This window comes from Cicer arietinum, chromosome 1, assembly GCF_000331145.2.
Source record: "Cicer arietinum cultivar CDC Frontier isolate Library 1 chromosome 1, Cicar.CDCFrontier_v2.0, whole genome shotgun sequence".
Lineage (NCBI taxonomy): Eukaryota > Viridiplantae > Streptophyta > Magnoliopsida > Fabales > Fabaceae > Cicer > Cicer arietinum.
This window is the reverse complement of record NC_021160.2, coordinates 51,174,405-51,196,349: the sequence shown is the minus strand read 5'-3', so window position 1 is coordinate 51,196,349 and position 21,945 is coordinate 51,174,405. Positions and strand designations below refer to the sequence as shown.

The 21,945-nt window shown below is 31.2% G+C and overlaps 3 protein-coding genes across 3 annotated transcripts; 2 read left to right on the top strand and 1 right to left on the bottom strand.

The window, feature by feature from the left end:
- The first annotated feature begins 2,393 nt into the window (after positions 1-2,393).
- LOC101494210 (uncharacterized) lies at positions 2,394-7,353 on the top strand. The gene is made up of 6 exons (XM_004486992.4): positions 2,394-2,924; positions 3,357-3,434; positions 3,525-3,605; positions 4,936-5,090; positions 5,178-6,646; positions 6,883-7,353. Exons 1-6 carry the CDS (start codon positions 2,496-2,498, stop codon positions 7,005-7,007), a joined length of 2,337 nt encoding a protein of 778 aa, XP_004487049.1. The 5' UTR covers positions 2,394-2,495; the 3' UTR covers positions 7,008-7,353.
- A 2,675-nt stretch (positions 7,354-10,028) lies between these two features.
- LOC101494719 (uncharacterized) lies at positions 10,029-12,211 on the bottom strand. The gene is made up of 3 exons (XM_004486993.4): positions 11,745-12,211; positions 11,076-11,249; positions 10,029-10,473 (listed from the first exon to the last, which is right to left on the bottom strand). The coding sequence occupies exons 1-3, from the start codon at positions 12,087-12,089 to the stop codon at positions 10,243-10,245; spliced, it is 750 nt and encodes a 249-aa protein (XP_004487050.1). The 5' UTR covers positions 12,090-12,211; the 3' UTR covers positions 10,029-10,242.
- Positions 12,212-20,432: 8,221 nt separating this feature from the next.
- LOC101495044 (ruBisCO-associated protein-like) lies at positions 20,433-21,447 on the top strand. Its single transcript, XM_004486994.4, has one exon. The coding sequence runs from the start codon at positions 20,510-20,512 to the stop codon at positions 21,308-21,310; it is 801 nt and encodes a 266-aa protein (XP_004487051.1). The 5' UTR covers positions 20,433-20,509; the 3' UTR covers positions 21,311-21,447.
- Positions 21,448-21,945: the final 498 nt, after the last annotated feature.

Sequence of the window (21,945 nt, the reverse complement as noted above, 5' to 3'; positions counted from 1 at the left end):
AATGAAAATCATCATGATAACGGAACAAGAAAAATTGATCATTTTTGAAGATTCAATATGTTTGAATCAAAAGTTGACAACTTTTCAATTACAAATCACTTCAAACTTTCTTCAGCTTTATCACCAAACACGACCAAGGGAACTGGAGAAATTTAGAACATACCATATGCTTGTACCATAGGAATCATCATGTATGCTATAATATGCTTGAGACCAGACATTTCTTATGTTGTAAGTGTCACAAACAAATTTACGGGAAACCCATGTATGAGCCATTGACAAGTTGTCAGATGAAATATAAGGTACATAAAAAGGAACTAGAAGTTTATGTTTGGTGTACTGCAAAAGCATAAAATCATCAAAATCAATCCAATAATTTGTTCACTCTTATTATGCTGGTGATTTAAATAGAAGAAGATCCCATGATAGGTTATGTATTCACATTGTTTAACACCATAATCAAAATATCTTGCTCTTGCTGAAGCTTTAAAATAAGGGATCTGATTAAAATGATTGGTCACTGAATTGAGAGTTGGACATGTTTGCATAAATTGTGATAGCCAAAGTGTCATCCATTTGAGTAAAAATCAAATGTATCATGAAAGAACCAACCACATATATGTTATACTTCATTTCATCATATATGTCATTTAAAATGGTGAGATCAATGTGGCAAATGTGAAACAAGTGACAATCTTGCTGACATGTTTACAAAAACTGTCACACTTAACAAATTTATACATTGTCTTAATTTGCTTAGAATCAATTTAGATAATTGAGATAGAGGACTAAAACAATATGATTTAAGTTTGAGAAGATATATTTAAGTTTGAGAAAATGACTCGCGTTTGTCAATTTCAAAAATATAATAGACTAAAATGAATATTAAGTGACAAGAATGATTTTTACGCAAAAGATAAATAATGAAAAATAATATTTTAGGAAAAGCAAAACAACAAATATATAATATGAGACTCAAAATCGAGATCCCAAATTTAAAGATTAGTAAAAGTTTATCTTAAATTGAATCGTTTGTTAACTTTATCACTAATTCCTAGTATGAAATGATGCACATATAATTAATGAGTGTTTTACATGATAAAAAATAACAAGGACCATCGTTGATCTGAGTCCCACAATATATAACAGGGTACAAGAAAGACATACATTTACATAGATAAGAGTTTATACAAAGCATTTTGCTTATAGATTGTAAATTAGAGAGGGCATTTTGTATACACATTGTAAATTATAGGAAACATTTTGTCTTTAAATATTTTACTTAAGGGAGCATTTTGCCTACAAGTTATAAATTTTAGGAATTGTATTGCCTATTTCATATGAAATAATATATGAAATTAGAGGTCTAACGATACATCTTAATACACTTGGAATTAAGCCACAACCTATATTGGACGGACCACACCTCATCGACAAACTGTCGAAGAACAACACATTTCGCTGAACGAGCGCCATATAAATATTTCATTTTCATATAATGGATCAAAAGGAAGAGTGGCACATATTCTAAAGTTTATGTATTTATTATAACTCCAAGATTGCCACCTCATGAACCAAATAAATATTAATCGGGAAATAGATATGTAAGGGAAGAAGAATTTGTATTTTTGGATTTTAAGATTTTTACAGGGATTTAAAACTTAAGGGAATAGAATAAATAAAGATTGAAAATTATAGTCGTTGCACATCAAAATGTTCCATATGACATGACTTACACATCAACACGCTTAATGGAATTACACGATAAAAGGAGTCACACATCAACATATTTAGTTGAACTACTTGAAAAATAGAGTAATTTCACTCACGTAATTCAATTTGAGAAAAACTTTGATTAATTCATAAACTTAAAGTCTCAAATTGCTAAACGCTCACAATTTGAGTTTCAAATTTGTAATATACGAAATAAAAAACTTAAATATACTTTTGTTATTTTATTTTTATAAACTAATTTTTATCCTTTATCTTATATAAATAATGAATGTTACTTATTTTAATTATAACTTTTTCAAGCAACAATGTGATTATTGCTCCAAACTATTGAATTATAATATTAGATCATTTATAAAATTAAACGTCAAAGTTAATAAAGAGACGATGAAAATATAATTTTTTTTAATAAATATCATTCATTTCAAATAATTTATATTTATTATAATTTCTTCAAGTGCAAACTTATTATTGAATTAAATATGTAATTTTTTAATTATTAAAAAGAATTTTAATAATCAAATATTTTTATTATTTTTATTGTGATAATAAAAAAAACTAAGATAAATCACTTATAAAAGATTAACTACAAAAGATAAAAAAAAAAACAAATATTAGGTAAGAAATATATTTCAAAGAAGAATAATAAGTTTTATTTTTACATATGTGTGCATATTGATTACTAAGTCTTGAAGTCTCTCACAGGCCACAGCCGTGCTTAAAACCCCGTAAAAGCGGCAGACCTCATTCCGCCGCCGACAACAATGGGTTTCTTCGACCTCAACATACCCTATCCAGAACCCTCCTCCCAATCCTCCAAATCCACCATCGAAAGCAATCGAACAAGACTAGCCGTTAAAGCAATGGAATTAGGTTATACAGGAATCGCTTACAACCGCACTATGAAAGGCGTAATGTCCGATCACCACCGTTGTTCCATCTCTCCACTTTCTCTCTCATCTCTCCTCAATGTCGTTCCCTTTCTTTCATCTTCCGCTAAGCTTCACCGTGATCTCCTCGGAATTCCGTCTTCTACTCCGTTCCGTCAGTACACGCGCCTCACTGTTTGCGTTGAAAATCCGTTGCAGGCTAATGCGCTTAATGGTGGAAACCCTGTTTTGAAAACCTATGATTTGGTTGCTGTTAAACCGTTGAATCAGACTGCGTTTGATATTGCTTGCGAGAGAATGGAGGTTCGTTGAATTTTATACCCAATTTCATGATCCTCATGCAAACAGAAAGAGAAAAATTTGGTCCAGTGTGAATTGAAAATTTAAATTTGATTCTCAAAAACTCTGTAGCACCACACTTCTGTTAGAAGGATACACATTGATTTTCGATTAATTATTTTTTCAAATTATTACTGGTGTTGACGTGCCGGTGTTGTGTCAGTATCCACGATTCATAGCTCAAAAATCTCAAAAATTGGTCAAATTAGTCTTATAAGTATAATTTTTAGGAACATTCAAAGACTAATTTGACTTACATTTAGATTTTGGAGAATCATATTAGTACTTTGATTTTCTATAGAACAAAGGGTTATTTTATTTACTCATTATTATCAAAAGTTATGTTCTATTGCAAATGTTGATTTTTTTTTTGGAAATTGATTGTTATTGTTGCAGGTAGATATAATTTCGATTGATTTTTCAGCTAAGTTGCCATTTAGGTTGAAGCAGTCTATGGTTAAAATGGCTACTGAGGTTTGCTTTTGAGAGTTCAGTTTTGGCTTTTTATTTTCTTTTGAATAGAAAAAGGAGATAAATATTAACATTTGTTTTATTGATACACAGCGTGACATTGTTTTTGAAGTCTCGTACTCTGGTCTTATTGCTGATGTCCAATTAAGAAGACAGTTAATTTCCAGTGCCAAGGTAATAGCTGCTTCCCTGTATAAGTTTACAAACGAATGAATTCACATGGAAGTTTTTTTTATTACTTGATTGCTTACTTTATGAATCTCATAATTAAGCTCTTATGTTTTGTTTTATTGTGAATTCCCTAGTTATGTATGGATTTTTGTTTTTCATAAATTTTGAGGTATCAATTTAGCTTAGTTGCTTTTGTATTCAATCATATGCTGTTAGTTAAATTAAAAAATATGTGAGTGGGAGGTTTGACATGTTGTATCTTGCTAAACTCACCCACCTATCTACCCCTTAATCATAGAAATAAGACAAGTTTCATTAACAGGGGTATATCTTATAGTAAGGTTGCATAATAGAATAGTGGAAGAAATAGAGATGTCAAGTTCCAGCACTCAATTATACCATGCGTCTTTATTAAGATACTCCCTCCAATCACTATTATAAGAAAAAAAATACTACTTTCGCGCATATTAAGAAATGTAGTTAAGTGCAGTTAATTTTCTAGATTTCATGTAAGCACAAGAAATGTAGTCTACTGAATTGCCCCTTTTTAATGTCAAACACTCAACTATCAACATAAAATATTTTGAATTAAATGAAGGGTGTATTACGAATAATAGCATTAAATACTTCAAAAGTAGTTAACTTTTGTTTATAATAGTGACCAGAGGGAGTACTTGTTATTTTTGTCGAGGCGGGCAGAATCTTATGTGTCTTGAAGAGTGATTGATTATTGAAGTTTTGAGGGATAATACTTCAGCTGTGTGTTTTAACAACTAAAAAAGGTTGGGTTTTGAATTGATTTTGTGTGCACTTCAAAGAATGCCTACTGATGAAGGGGAAGTGCACCGGATGCACCTTCTGTGTTTATAAGCAGGGGTTCAGAATTGGCTGATTAGGAATTGTGTAAGCTTAAGAATGGATCTATCAAGAATTAATAGATTTTAACAAACTGGTGTTAACTTCTATAGGTATGTTATGAAGTAATCATTTATTTAGTATCTATATTGATTGTGTTAAAGCTATTATCATGCTTGACCATGGTGGTTAGAGAGATTCCTTATGGACTGGAACGAACCAACTACTTTCTGTAGACAGTTTATTTATATGATAGAAAAAACCTGTAGTTACAAGACTTCACCTCAAAAAATCTGTCTTAGTTTACCTCTCTTTTTGTCTGTCGTTCTCATTACCCTTTTTCTGGATTTCACTTTCCTGTTAGAGCAGGATCTACCATTAGACCCTCATAAGATATATGATTTTGACAACCTTGTATATGTAATTACAGTTATATTATTAAGACATTTACAAACTTGCATACTGATTAAATATGCAGCTGCTGATCGAATGGACTCGGGGACGAGACATAATATTTTCAAGCGCTGCTTCTTCGGTGAATGAACTTAGAGGGCCTTGTGATGTTGCAAACTTGTTGTTATTGTTTGGGCTCTCCAAGGAGAAAGCTAAAGCAGCTATTTCTAACAACTGTAGGTAATAGCTTGCTAAGATCCTTTAAAGTGTTTGGTTCTAGGGACCAGTGTTTAACTTGTCTTGGATATCATTCTGAATGACTTGCAGGCTTCTTTTAGCCAATGCTCTAAGGAAAAAGCGATTTTACAAAGAGGCCGTAAGAGTAGAAGTTTTATCATCGGATGCAGCATCTCATTCTAAGGAAGCCCGGCATCAGGAGTTACTAAAGTGGGACCCTCTCTCCAGCGGTGAAGGTGATATACTATTGGATGACATTGAAAATTCTTGTTCGGCCTTCGGTAAAGCATCAAAGACTGCAAAAGCCATTGACTTTGTTTCGGTGGTAGACAGCCTTCCATCACAAGGTTATCAAGTCCAGGATTTCTTATCTAGAAATGATGCTTTCCGTATGTCCCCAGCTAATAAGGTAAACTTCCTGCCTGTTACCCAAAAAGTAAATCAGTCAACACCTGTACCGCACAACTTAACTGAGCAGCCCAATAGGCCTGATGTTTGTCCCAAGCAAGACGAAAGATCATCATTGGATGGTATGCACATTGTGAGATATGACAGTATTTTTGAGAAAAATATACACAACGGGACTGGTGAAGCTTTCTGTTCTAAAGATGTAGACACTGAGACAAATGGTGCAGATTTGGAGCAAAAGAATTCTGTTGATTCAGATGTCCATTTGAATGAGACGGATAAATCATTTTCAGTCTATTGTAAAGCACCGGAAATTGTAAAATCTGTGGTTGACAGCGATAATAAGGTAAACTTACTTCCTGTTGCTGAAAATGTAAATCAGTCAAAACCTGCACCTAACAACTCAACTGAGCAGCCCGACAGACTCGACCTTTTTCCTGAGCAAGATGAAATGTCATTATCTGATACTGTCACAACACATCACGATGTGAGCTGTGACAATATTTTTGAGAAAAATATACATCACGGAACTATTGAAGCTTCCAATTCTAAGGTGGAGTTTGACACTCAGACAAATACCACAAAGTTGGGACATCAAAATTGTATTGATTCAGATGTTGATTGCACCCCATTTGAAGCAAAAGTACCTGATTCACAGTCAGACTTGTGTATCTCAAGTAATGCATTGGATACTGTAAAACCACACGAGAATGAGAATCTGCTTAGATCTTCATATGATCCACACAATATTGATGAGAAATTAGAAATTTTTACACCATCCACAGGCATCCTTTTTCCGGCTCCAGTGCTTGAAAAACACAATGAGAAGAACATTGATGTCAATTTAAATGCACATTTTTCAACATTGCATGAAAATTTGCCAAAGCAAGATTCTAAAGTTGCAGATACAGTTCTGGATATAAACACATGTACTTTTGAAACATCAGTGGAGGATGGGCAATTTGAAAAACGGGATACTGATACAGTTGAAATTGATGAGATGCCACCACAAACACCTTTTGATGAAATGAAAATGGATGACGATTCCACAGTTGCAATACATTTATTGCCAGAAGTTATGATGGAGGATCAAAAGTTTGGTGAAGTGAGCACTGATTCTGATCAATTAGCCTCAGTTCATCCCGTCTCAGGTTTGCCGTCTATTTACTAATATCTTTATCTGGTTATTGACAGCCATATGTTAATTTTTTCCATTTCCCTCCCAGGGGTCCATGTAGTTTGAATTCCTTCTATGACAAGTGAATAACAGATATTGTTGATGGCACTTCACTTTGCAATTTCCCTATAAGTGCATATTGTCCATTTGCATGTTTCCATTTTAAGTGTTGTGGCTTAAGTATAATTGTTTACATTTCCTTAACTCCAGGTCGATTGCGTGTGAAGCGAAGGACATCTCGTGGACCATTCTTATTTCCCTTGAAGCGAATGTTGAATATGGTGCCTTTTAAGAAGAAAGGTAAAAAAGTTAAGAGGAGAACTAATCCAAAGTAAGTAGTTTTTTGGGTATGATTATCGTTACTTGCATAGACGTGGGCAGATTGTAATGTCTATAATATCTATTCATTCTTTTTAACGGTGTCATCAAGCCTGAAAACTTGATATTTAGAGAACTGGTTCATTTAACCCAAAATTAGTGTAACACACTCACAAACACACCTGGACGATAGTGTTATCGATCTTGGATGTCAACGGTATAGTGGATAGAGGGATGACCACTACATCAACAATTTTGATATATTTTAAATACTTTATATTCCAAATTTGTCTGACCGAAAGTGTATCTTATTGTAAAAGTATTTTTCTTAGGAAATGATGATTTATGGCGTTTAATTTATAATCAATGAGGCAATACAATGTGAAATTTTATAGAAAACCCAGGGACTAGCCGGGAGCTGAGTTGTTCCCGCTAGATCATACTAAGGTTTGAACTAAAGAATAAAATATCCCGACAATCCTTGTCAATTGCACGTAAGTCAATAACATCAATTTTTAGATGGCTAATGATATCAACTGCAACCTTACGAAACCAGCCGCCTCTCCTATAAAAATCGTGAGGCATTGGGGGAAGCCAAGGGTGCCAGCTGCAACTTGAGTCTCAAATGCATATTTCAATTGAAGTCCAGCCTTGCTTTTGAAAGAAAACAGCATCTAAATTGCACTTGTGCTCATGTGATGGAGGTGGAATTCATTTGATGCTAGTAAGATGACAGTGGGCAGCACTGGCTGGAGTCAAACCTGCAATTGCCTGACTCAAGTTGCAGAAGAAACTGGCAGCTCTGCTAGTTATTTTCCTACTTGTGAAAGTGATCTTGTTGAAAAAATTAAAGGTTTTTGTTTTTTTTAGAAAAAAAATGAAGGATAGTGATTAATCCAAACCTGGGTCATGGTGTAAAAGTATTGGAAGCTACTTTTCATCTCCACATTTCTAAAAAAATCACGTTTCTTAAAGTGTATTTTTAGACGAAATGGATTTCTGGACAGCACAAAATCCGTCTATTAGATGTGTACATCTAAATTCCTGTTTGGAGTGGAGAGTTTTTTTCGCAAAAGTGGTCATTTAGCAATCGTTCATCCCCTGTAAAATGTTTCTCCCTTTTTATTTTATTTTAATATAATGAAAAACTGGTAAAAGGCGAGGCTGATGTGGCTCATTGTTCATAAGAAAAAGAAATAAAAATACTTTTTTTATTTGTCCGAAAAAGAAAAAGAAGAGTATTTTTTCATGATATAAAAAGAAAAAGGATACGTAGTAAGTTTCCAACTAATGGTTGTTGGGCCTAGGCCCTAGTGCACAATCAAATTGATATTGCTAACCATGTGCAGTTAATATATTTTTTGTTTTACTATAAAATATAGTATAATATATAACCTTCATTCATATTTTGTCCTTGGGTTAGATCTGTGTTTAAGGATGTTTAAGTAGTTTTGGTTTGGTGCGGCCCCTCCACACGTTCTTTTAATCAACAACTCGAGTCATGGTCATAGTAAAGTTTTCTCCAACCTTGTAGCTGTTGCATTCATAGCTCGTAGCTCATTATAATTTATATTGTAACTTTTTGATACACTAACTTTCATACCAAAGCATTTGGAGTGAGCATAACATGCACCGAAAATTCAAAATAAAATATAATCACAGAAACAAAAAAACATAGTAACAATAATTTGGCTTCACTTTACTTTACATTATGAATATTAAAAACCTCCCATTAATCTAGTGGCTAACACACCGCCGGCATACAAAGGTAAATAGGGTCGACCTCCCCCACCTTTGGATGTTAACCTTAGAAAGCAGAAGCTATAACTTTTAGAGGATCATGAGTTAAAAACATGACAAGACTTGGAAAACATAATATATATAATTTGTATCATATTGGCCCTCAATCTTACAACTTGATGATTAACGTGTACGATCCTCTGAGAAATGATTAGAGTTAGAGGTAGAAAACTAGCCAATTTTGAGTCTAAATTAATCAATCATTCTCAAAGAAACCAAATTACACATGTAGCAATATAAAAAATGGAGGTTGCTTCCTTTTGGAACGTGAGAGCATACATTTTCTTTTCCTATACTAATCTTAAGGACGAGTGACTATGTGTGAGGACAGTTTTTTTTATAGCTATGTTATATGTATGGAGTATCTACTACTATTTAATAATAATTTTTATTGGAAAATTTGTTGGACACGCAAATTTAATTCTCTCTTTCAATCAAATTTTTTCGCAAAAGTCATGAATTGAACCTTTAATAATTTGTTCAAAGTGTTCAAATAATTTATTATTCGGATTAACTAAATACATTTTTTAGATACGATATGAGACTTTTAATCTAAGGTGTTTTGTACGTCTCTCTTAAAAATGTGTTATGCGATAATTGCACTGACATTCTTCTTCACGAGTTCAACTTGCAAAACTAATTAAATCACACTCAATAATTGATAATGTGATTTTAAAAATGTCTTCACTTAAGTTATGTTGTGTTATGCTCTCTCTCTGGCAGTCTTTCACGTTTCTGTCGTTTTCATAGCATTAGAGGTTAGCACTCTTTATTTACTGTTTTATTTTCATAGTTGCAGTTCAACCATATCCCAAGACACAAGTCAAACTTGACAAGCCACTCCTCAATTCCTAATTTCCTATATCTATGGATTTTGTATTGAACTCCCACGTTGTCAAGGTTTCTGAATTGTTGAATGATTCATCTTTTGAGTTAGTTTTTAAGAGTGACATATAAGCCTATTTATTATGGTATTAGAGTCCGATTAATAATGACAATACATGAATTATACCTATGACTCACGCTAAGTGTGATGATAAGTATTGAAAGTCCCACGTTGTCAAGGTTTACGAGCTCACACCAAATTCACGCTATACCTATACCTATGACTTTATTGTTGTCCCAATTTCACACCAAAGGAGCTATAGGTAACATCTGCACAAGTGAAGGTCACTATCTATTTTCTCTTTTTTCATTAGTGCCTTCAAGAAAAAAGATAGAATTATAAACACATCATGTAGAGTTATTTCCAAAGTTTGATTTAATACATACATACATACATTGTTGCTCAGTCCTATAAAAAGGGGACTCAAAAACATCACCCCTGATTAAAGTCTTAAATAAAGATAAGTATATTTACATTACTACTTAATTTGATCTAAACTAAACAGCACCACAATAATACTTTGAAAATGGAGAAATAAAAAACTTAACAAACATGTAACAACTATTCTAATACAATAGACCAAAGGAGGAATTGCCTTCAAACTCATGATGAACATGATTTGCAGCAACTGTGGAATCAAACATACTGATCCAATTCTCATCTTCCTCATCCTCTTCCTCCCCGCCACCACCGATGTGGCTCCACTGAACTGTAGGGTTCTTATCAATTTCATCGTTCCTCGCAAACCGTCCTCTGATCCGTGGCCTCCTGTCTGCCAATGTCTTCCTGCAAACATACTGATTTACAGAAGAAAATAAGATCAATATTTTAATTGAATTTTTTTCATACCTACATACTATAAGGATGAACCACTAGGTAAAATAAACACTATACATGTAAACTATGATTTGGAGAGTATAATCAGGATTTTGTCAAATACATTATCACTTCACTCTATCCCTCAACTTTTATTTCAACGTTGAATATATATTTTTGATTGAAATCTACTTGTATCCTCCTATTAGAATCAATCATGTTCAAGACTCTTATGAATTTAATTTTTCATCTAAGATCAGATCAATGACTCTTATTATTAAGATTTAAATGCAATTTTAGTTCTCCTATTTAGTTCAGTATGCAATTTTAGTCTTTCAATTTTAAAATTTTGAATATTTTGTCCAAATGTTCAATTTGCGTAAAAAAAAAAAAAAACATTTAAATCTATTATTAATTAACGTGCCATAACGTGCTATCTATTTTAGCGAGTGTATATTATATATTTTAGTGAATGAAATTTTAATTAGTTTAGCTCAATTAGATTCATCAAGCAAAAGATAGAAAACTAGTAAAATAAAATAAATAGAAGAAAAGTGAGGTGTGTGTATTGATAAGAGTGAACCTTAATTTTCTTGTTGAAATTCCTCTGATTCCTCTTTCTTCTGTATCTCTCAATTCTGACTTTCTTCTCTTCTGGGCTATATGGACAAACTCTGCTCATCCCTTCAATGATCATACTACTTTCGCTTGACAATGGACTATCCACATGATGATTATGTTGCATTCTGTTCATCCTCTGTGCAAAATGTTGCATTTTAATTAAAATATAAAAACATTATTAAGGAAAGTTTAATAAAGTAATAATTAGTTAATGTTGTAGCTTCGCATATCAAATTAATTAATATTTAAAAATATATTTTTTAGTTCAAATATATGATTCTCAATCTTGAGACATCACTGTTTTTTGACTTCATAGGATCTATAAAAAGTAAAAACAATTCCACTCCTTAGCAAATATAAAACTCACTTTTCACCAAAAAAAAAGCAAATAAAACTCATTTCATAAATATATATAATAAGACTGTAATAAAAATTTCTCCCACAATATTTGACACACACCAAATTTTGAAAACATCAATTTGATCAACAAAATATTAAATGTCTCTCCTATTTGGTTTCAGAAATAAAAAATATAAATATTTTCAAACCACAAAATTAGTCCACTGTTATTATATTTTGTGATTCATAGACTAAATAAAAGAGAGAAGTATTAAGATTTCTGGAATAGTACCTGCAAATCGCCAGTACTACAAACTTTCCTGACCGGAGTGTCTTCAGAGTCGAGCAACTCAGCAAAAAAAGCAGAAAAGGGATGGTGGTGGGTCCCATTATTGTTTTGAAGTGAATGGCTACTAATGCTCCTCTGCATCAAGATGGTTGGAGTACTTGGTGAGGGTGATCCACCATAGCTACTATAACCACTACTCAATTCCGAGTTGTTGAGTTGAGATATAGTGTCATGGAACGAGTCAAACTCAGTAAAATCTTGGATGGAGTGGTTTTGTTGCATTACAAAGGGTGTTGAAAATGGAATATTGTTGGAATTGGAATTGGAATTGGAATTTGTTGCATACATGGTGATGATAATGATATATAAAACCACTTAATATAGTACAAGAAGAATGAAGAATGAAGTGTATGTTACAATGTCTAAGCATTTAATATTTATATGATGAGTGAATTATGTTTCTTATGAGACATATTGCAAAGTCTTAAAAAGGCCAACATAATATTATTGTTAACGAAAATAAAACGTTAGGGGTGTCCATTTGGGAGTGACATGGATGATGACGTCATCATTATTTGGTTGAAGAAAAGAAGAATTCGTTGACTTGATTTTTCAACTCCCACATATGTGTGAGTGAAAAGACTGCAGGGGATAAACACGAAGACATTGTCACAGTGAAAAGGTTATTTTCTAATTGTTGAGTATGAATTTAAATATAATTTGTACTTTATAAAATTTTATTTCATTCAATATATATAATCCAAACGATGTTTATCTTTGGATTAGTTGTTTAGAAGTTTGAATTAGTTGCTACAGAAAGTCACAATATAATTAATCACTATTGAAATGTAAGAATAAAATGTCACTGCTCATCCAAACTAATGTTACATTATTTACAAAACGACCCAAGTTAATCGATTAATAGTCTATTCTAAACTACAATTAAATTATAATTGAAGTGGACATAGAGTGAAAAACATACCAACGCCAAAACAAATACACGGTAGAAGTGATTATTCTTTTTTGAGAGTATTTGACTTAGATTATTTTAAATTGACCGCAATATTTCATATATTTCATGTTTGTTTAAGATTTTTTCCGTTTTTTAACAAAAAAGATTTTACAAAAAAAAAAAGGTCTGATTTCTCTATCTCCCATGATCTCAATTCTCATTCCAAAAATCAATTAAGATTTCAAAGTTGATTAATTAAATTTGGTTTGAATCCTTTGAAGTAATTGTGCAATGCATCATATATACTATAAAGTCGTTTAGTAGAAATGTAAATGGACTTGATCTCCTACGACAATTTCACAGTACAATAACTTTAGCGACAATTGTTGCACCGTGCAGCATAGCTACCTTAACGCATGCGTGGTGTTTTTGATGTCAAATATATTGCCTCCCTACTACGGTTATCGAATCTTACCCAACTTTCACGACCCCACCATTACTGCAGTTTTCTATATCCCTGCATGTGACACTCATATCGTGTATTTATACAATATATTAATATATTTATTTGTAAATCAATTAGACAATTTAGTTCTTAATCATCACTAATTGGAAATAAAGCAAACCAAGTGATATATGTTGTAAAGGACCATATCGATTTAGAATTGTGGACTTTCAAGTTTCAACATTGAAGGTCATTATTTTCATCATAATCATCACTAACATGGTATGAACACTTCCACACTGCCTATGTCCAAAATATCGGACGTCTGTAAACCTTTTAAACGCCTAATTATTAAAGTATGAATCTTTCTAATACATGTGTTAAGAATACTTGTTAAAAAATTAAAAAATAAATAAAAGATTAAAATTTAAAATTTCAAAGAGTTAAATGTACCATTTTTAAGATTAGATTTTTACTTTTAGTTTTTTAAAGTATTATTTCTTCTAAAATTAAATATATAAAAAATATTTAAATTATATATTTTTAGATTAAATACATTGATTACTATTTTTTTTTAATATTTCGTTAAGTAAAAGTATAATATAATTTTTTTGTTGTTTCACGGGTGATGTATATCGAAAAAAGAAGAATATTTTTTGAGATACTTGTTTAGAATGATGTTTGACATGTGTTATTTAAGTGTCAATGTTGACACATGACATATATAGTGACACTCTAAAACATAAGAGTGACTATTATTAAGGGTGTTCAAAAAAATCAAAAATTGAACTAAACTGTAGAATTGAATCGATCCTAACTGTTTTTAAATTGAATTAATTTATAAAAATTGAGAATCGAACTGTTTTCGAACCAATTTTTCAAAACTATAACTAAATTGAACCGATTTCCAATTTTAAAAATTGAACTGAACCGGTTTTTAATTTAAAAAAAATCGAATTGAACCAATTTTTATTTCAAAAACTTGAACCGAATTTATTTTTTTAGAAGTAATTAAAGGTAATTATGTAAAATTTTGTCTATATAAACAAAAAAACTAAATTAAACCGGTTCAATTCAAAGTAATAAACCGATTCACCAGTTTATAAAATAGTTTGGTTCAGTTTTTTTAACTGAAAATCGATTCAGTTCGCTTTTTTAAACTAAAAATCAGTTTAGTTCAATTTTCAAACGGTTTTAATTTAGAAATGAACTTTATCCACTTCTTACGATGATGATAGGATTTAAAATACACATTTTGTCAAATTGCATATTCATAACTTTCTTTTACCTTTTGTAAAAAAAAAAAACTTTCTATTATCTAAGTTATAGCACTCGTCAAAGAACCAATCTATTTATAAATTTTAACCGAAGTTTTTTGATGAATAAAAACAGGGATAAAATCAATTGCCATGAAGACTAGATGCAGTTAAATGCAAATTAAGATTGTTGATCACCAAAAGCAACTATTAGAATTGGTTGGTGAATTATAACCAGCTGAACCAGAATTTGAATTTATATAGTTAGGGAAGAATGATGAGTTAAGCAATAAGATAAATTTATTGCATTTGGTATGTTAAATGAGTTTGATGTATCAATGTCAGCACTGATCCTTAGTCCCCACATGTACTGCATCTGCAATTCTGCACAATCTTTTTCCTCTGTCTCACTGATCCGTATAGCACATGCAACAGTTGAAATTGACAACTTAGTTTTGCACATTTAATTACCTCTTATATCATATGATTATCTAAATTAAATCATGCTCATTGTTTGGTTTTTAAACAGGAATTTTAATAGACCCACATTTCCATTAACAAATTTGGACTTTATCTTCTATGCCTATCTTTGTCAGCTTTATGTTTTGCATTTTGAATTAAGTCAACCCAAATAATTATATCAATCGAACAGAGTATATAGTTGAAAAATATGGTGTGATAGGATTTTTTTATTAATTTTTTTCTTCTAAAAACCGATAAGATACAGGTTAGCATTTATTTTTAAGACACTAGCTAAAATTTGTCTGATTTTTATAGTATTATGTTAGTATTTTTTTCTTAATTTTAGGGAAAAATATTAGTAAGTTAATATTTTATTTTGTAGGAATTAAACTCTACACCACTATTTAATACTTCTTTGGTGTTCCTTTCGACATCTTCTTTAGGATTCATCGGTCATATTTAACTATGATTTTTTACCAATATCGAAGATCATATAGATATAAAATTACACACGCATAGAAAAATACATGATAATTGATATAGTTCAACACCTCTGAAGTATATCTATAAATGTCTCAACAATTATTTTTATTATTTTAAATAAAATTACAATAATTTATAATTCAACTCAAAGTTGTGTATCATTCTACAAAAGATAACTTAATAACTACAAGAGATTATCTTAGACAAGTGATATCACATATGACATTCTCCAATATTTCACAAGACCCCCGATTTGTAGCAGATGAATGAAGCTTCCTTTTAAAAATGATTAATGCAAGTCAATTTGATCTTTCCAATTAAATAACTTTTAAAAACAACAATCCATTCCTATAAATTGAATTATATATTTCAAGATTGAAATTATAAATTCTAAGACTTAATTTAAAATATTCATCCTTATAACATGCATTAGAATTTCACATTTTAAAATATGTATTAAAAATTTGAATTGATTTAAAAAAACATGTTGGAATAATTGAATGACCATTGAAACATAACACTTCTTTGTCATGATCAGGCCATTGAAACATAGAAAAGAATAGAATCTTGGAGAAAGGGGTAGTCCAACTCCAACTCCAACTTGTTGTATATCTCTAGCTATAGGAAATAATAATGCATGCCTATGAAACATAGCACGATGTTTGTATGGAACATTGTAGAAATTAATGGGGTGGGGGCTTCTACCTCGATGGAAAGCATAACTCTTCCCAATAAATAGCAGACAACCAAACTTGGAGATGGCCCAACAAGGCCCTTTGCATAGATTTTTGGCCTTTTTTCAACACCACAAACAGTTTCTCCACTACAGTTAATCATTCTTTGACCTTCTTTCTTCTATTGGGCTATTTTCAAGTTTCAATTCAGAAGCTTCTAAAATATTGTGGTTTTTTATTTTGTATTCACACAAAATTAATTTTGAATAAATTGATTTTGACAAATTAATTAAAAGAAATTTGTTACCACTTGTAATGTCCCAATCCATATAAATGAATTGTATATTCGAAGACACATAAATTTCAAGGGAGGTTGGTAGTGGTGGATCTCTCACAAAAATAACTCTTCTATAGATCATAATGATGGTGGTGTCGGTTTGGAGGAGAGGAATCTACAAAAATAACTATGATATCTAAGTTGCTCTAACACAATATTAATAAGTAGGACATGAAAGATGCATTGATTTGGACAAACCACACTCTTTATATATAGTTTTTATATATAGTTAGTGAGATAGACTCCTTCATATGTTTTGTGTATTTAGACCATATGAGTAATTTGATCCTTTATTCCTCCGGTCGGCACCACATCCTAACAAATCACCATAAATTCAGGTATACTTCGTTGTAGTGGTACAAACATAGTTGATTTCTCATATTTATTTTCATTTAATTATTTATGTCCGATATGAGTTCGGTCTTATAGATCAAAATATTTAATATCAAACACAACTTTCGAATGTTGAATCAAAAGATTGAAGGTTCTCTAAATGATCAAAGACATTTTTTAACACCAAACATGATACATTCATACAAAATTGAATTTAATAATAAATTTGAGACTACAAAGTAGAAACTCTAAATTCTATTTTTAAGATTAAATCAACTCTAGAGACAAAATAACATCTATTCACTAATATTAAAAATTGTCAAAAAAAAAAACTTCTAAAATTTATTTTGTCACATTTAAAAGTGAAACTAAAGCTGATACATGTATGAACATACGGGAATTAATGCTGGAATTGCTTGAGATTGCTTTTACTTTTCACACAAGATCGACTTCATTATAAGTGGAATGTGGAAAAACTCATATATAGGTATCATGTCATAGCTCAATCCCTTTACTAGAATAATAAAAAAAAAAAAAATGGAAAAGAGGAACCCTTTTCAAGAAATTTGAATGTGATGCATCAAACAAAAGGGGAAATGGATATAAATGATTACATCTAACAAGTTATGATTATCTGGAATCTATCGATCACTTTCTCACTTAGCATGTGTTAATGGGTTACATTTTCTTTGCAGCATATAATTTCTATGCACCTTGGGCTGTGTCGATGTGTCATTTCAGATTGGACCACACTTGGGCTTTCAACTCTAGGCCCCTTTGAACTGCAAGCACCATATTAATGGCACATTACAAATTCAAGTTGGCTGCTATATATCTCAAACACTACTATAAGTTAGTGGAAGGTTGACTATTGAATCCTATGTCCAAAAAATTTGTGCATATAAGCCACGTACTATTAATTACTCCCTCTAGTATTAGCAACTATGTACTTTTCACTTTAAAAAAAAAACAAAGATAGTTATTGAGTCATAACTCAATTAGAGATGACAATAAAATCTGCATCTGTAGGTACTCACTCGAATCCGCTTGATTTGGATAGAAAAAATCCACTTTAATTGAGTGCGGATGCGGATGTGGATTTTCTCCGATAGTAAAATTCGGGAGCGAGGACGGATTTGAGGATGGTGATATCCACTCCTCCCCCGCACCCGAACCCGCCGCAAGTAATATTATTGCAATTTTTAAATTTGACATATATATTTTATATATATGAGTGGGTGTGAGTGCAGACAGAAAAACCCGAGTCCCATTGCGGGAGGGGATGAAGACCTAAATTTTACACCCTCTATAAAACAAGTGCGGATGAGGATTTTCCCCGATTAATCGGGTGCGGGTGCGGATGAGACGAAATCCGTCTCTGCCCCGTCCCGTTGCCATGCTTAAACTCAATCGATAAAATATCGATATTATTAAATTAAATATTATATTTAATTTCGAATATGATATTTTACGGTTGTGTATCAAATTTTAGTGTTCATTATATATTTCATCTATAAAAAAAATATATATACATATTCACAAAAAGATACTTATTAAACAAAGTGTCAATTTTATGTATAGACACAAATAAAATACATTTGTATATTTATGTTAATTTTGACTCCTCATATTCCAAAACTATCAGTGGTCTTAATTGAGAGTTAATTCAAAAAATAAAAATAAAAACACAATAAATGTATTTAATGATTTGATAAAAAACTTACATTTAAAAATAAATATTTTTATAAAAAATGTTTATTAAAAGAGACCAAGTAAGTAAGAATTTACCATAGTGTGAAACTCAAAATTCTAACATCTGAATTTTATAGTAACTTCTACGCATTTTCTTGGGGACAATAGAAACATCTTGCATTGAAATTTATTGTGTTTAATATAAGTGTGTAAAATTGGTTTGTAGGAATGTTTAGAAATAACAAAACTTATGTCTTTTTTTAAAAAAAACTCATGTCTCATGGGTCATTTTCACATGCAAGTGCCTAGTCAAGAAAAGGAGGACTTTAGGCTCTCAAAGTAAGCAGGCTTTTGGTTGATTGTAAGTGTGGGATTATTATGGCATTGAACATATGTTTGTGGCATGTGCAATGGTCAACTTCATCTTAATTCTCTTAAGAATAGCTTAATTAGTTAGGCTTCAATTAACCAATTATAAGACACCATGGTGGAATGTTGAGTCAAAAGAATCTTGGCTGGGGGTAATGCTTGGTTCACAATTCAAAACCGCAAGCATATTTTGTAGTAACATACCACATCTATTTCTACGTGCTTGTTGGTCCTGTCATTTAGACAAATAACAGCCTTAAAAGTTCCATTAGTTGATGCACTATGATAATTTCAATTAACAATTACCATATTTTTCTTCTCATCTCTAACGTTTCTAGATTTCAATCATTATACCAAAACAAAACGTTAGTAGTATATGGATTGAATATTGCGGACCAACTTGTTTAATCCATTATGCGTGAGTTAAGATTAATTTTCCGGATCCATTTATATTTTGGTTTGTATTGATTGGACCATTTAGAGAAAATTGAATTTTGTACTAAATTCAATTTTCCCATTTAGATTGTGAGTTATGTGATTTCAATATGCGGATTCATAGATTAACATGTGATATGTGTAACTATAATTATATTTTAAGAAAAAAATAAGTGTACTTTTACTTACTATAATTTGATTCAAAATTTAATTCAACCCACCGTCACAATAAAAAAAATTTAAACCCTAAATGTATAAATTGGTTTTTAAATGATTAATACCTTTCTAGTTATATAAATTGTATTCTATCATATTAATTTTAGGTAAACTATTATGTTGGTTTGAAGTAACGAAGTTTTTCGAAGTCTTCTGTGATTTTTTTTTTACTTAGAACTTAGAACCTGATAGTATCGATAATAGTAAATATTTTTATCTTTAACTGCAAACAAAAGTAGGATTACCTCAAACCAACATTTTACAACTTGTTATCACTCGGTGATAAACTAATTTCATTCATTTAACGTGCAAGTTTATATAGAATAGATTAAATATTAGAGCGGATTTGTCTGTAGACTTAGTTCTAGTTATTAATTGAGTCTTTTAAATAATTTTTATATGAATTGATCTCTATACGCAATCTTGGTCTTTAACACAGGTTCCACCCAAAATTGTTATATGATTACTATTTTTTGGTTAGAGATGTGTGATTGAAGGGAAGGGATGAAATTTGAAGTTTGTAGGGGTGGGATTATTTTGTCTTCTTTCAATTACATAGGAGGTGCCAAAATGAATTAAGAAGGTGACAATAACATTTTTCTTAATTTCATACATATGGATTATGGACACTTAGAAATCTTAGCCTACATTTTTCTCCTAAGGGCTTTATTTTATTGGGCCTAAGAGCTTTATTTAGTAACTGAAATATTCAGATAAGTATTGCTAAATTATATTAAGATCAAATCTAGGATCACAACCATAAGTAGCCAATGAGGACAAACTAAAATATTTACTAACCTACTATAGGATAGGGAGTTGGTGAAATAGTGTAGCTAGCTAAGCTGAATTGATGTTGCTGTTAGAACAAGTTGATCTTGGCTAGCAATAATTAATCTTAGATATGATTTGAAGCTAACTCCTGTTTCAAAAAAAAGATTTGAAGCTAACTCAATATATAACTTCCTTTTGAGTCTTTTACCCTAGGAGGACTTCCACTTCCCATCTCCAATTAATGAAAGTATATAAGGACAACCTATGCTCTCAAAATTTTAATTGCAATCCAAATAAAGCATCAAATTAGTGTATTATTATCCCCACCCCCACAATAACAATAATGTTATCTATCTTTCGACAATACACATTCGATGACTCATTCGAACAAGTCTTTATATCCAACAAATTTCTAAAAGAATATCAAATTGCCCTCACATTTGCCACAGATTACGACAAAGACAACATACCGACAAACGGAATCTTCCGACCAACATGGGACACAACAAAAATTACACTTGAAACAATCACTAATTTCAAAACAGAACATCCTGAAGTCAACGTTAAAGTCTATATTAGTATTGGTAACCGTGGTACACAATTACCCTTTTCTCCACAAAACAACAAATCATGGATTCTTAATGCCACAGAATCACTCACAAACATCATTAAAAATATTTACAACTCTCAAATAGATGGCATTGATGTTTTGTACGAACACATTGAAGCTTCATCCGTTGACTTTGTTGAATGCATTGGTCAACTTATAAAGAACTTAAAGGACAATGGAGTAATAAAAGAAGCTTCTATTTCTCCATCTTTTGGTCTTAACAAGGAATACTACTTTTTCTTGTATAGTTCTTATTTTTATCTCATTGATTGGATTGATTACCAATTTCAAAATGAGGTTGAACCTGTTTTTGCACCTAATAAATTGATGGAGATTTATGATGAATTGGTATTGAAGTTTTATCCAAGAAAGAAACTGTTTGCTGGATATAGTGCTGAGAATGAGGATTGGGCTACTCTTTCACCAATTGTGTTTTTTCTAGGTGGAATGAACATTCTCAAGAAGAGAAAAGGTCCTGGAATTTCCATTCATTACCATAATTACTATCAAGAAAACTCAAATAATAGCAAGTGATTCATGATTATATATGTGTGTGTATGTATACTTTAATTATTTGGTTGCAATGTATGCTTGATGCTAAAGTAACTCTGCTATTATGTACCCTCCTGTTCACTTTGTGCAATAAAATCCTCTCGCTAAATTATATGTAATTAATTGGTACACCTACCTTAACTTGATTATAGGTTTGTAAAAAAATACGTTGACTATAGGAAAATGTGTTATTTTCATTGTTGTTTTTTTTTACTTATATTATGAATAATATTATTGTTATTTCTAAAACATGAGTAGACATTACCGACAATAAATCGTGATCAATACTTGAATATTTAGTGTCAAAAATCAATGAACGATTTAAACTTTTATATTTATATCTCTTGGTATTTATAGATTTTTATTTGTAATCGCCCTCTCCTATATTTACTCGTCCTCAACTCTTAGTTAGTTAGGGTTGCTTTTTCATTTTTCCATTATTTACGCTATTCCAACTGGACACGTGCTCGATTTTGATAAGTAACTCTTGTCTTAGTTAATAGGGGTATGGTCGAATAGATGAGATTATAAGTGATTATTGACTTAAGCAAATGATTATTTGGAGTTGGATTCATTGTAGGGCCAACTCTGCTTAACCATTTTATGACGATTGAGGG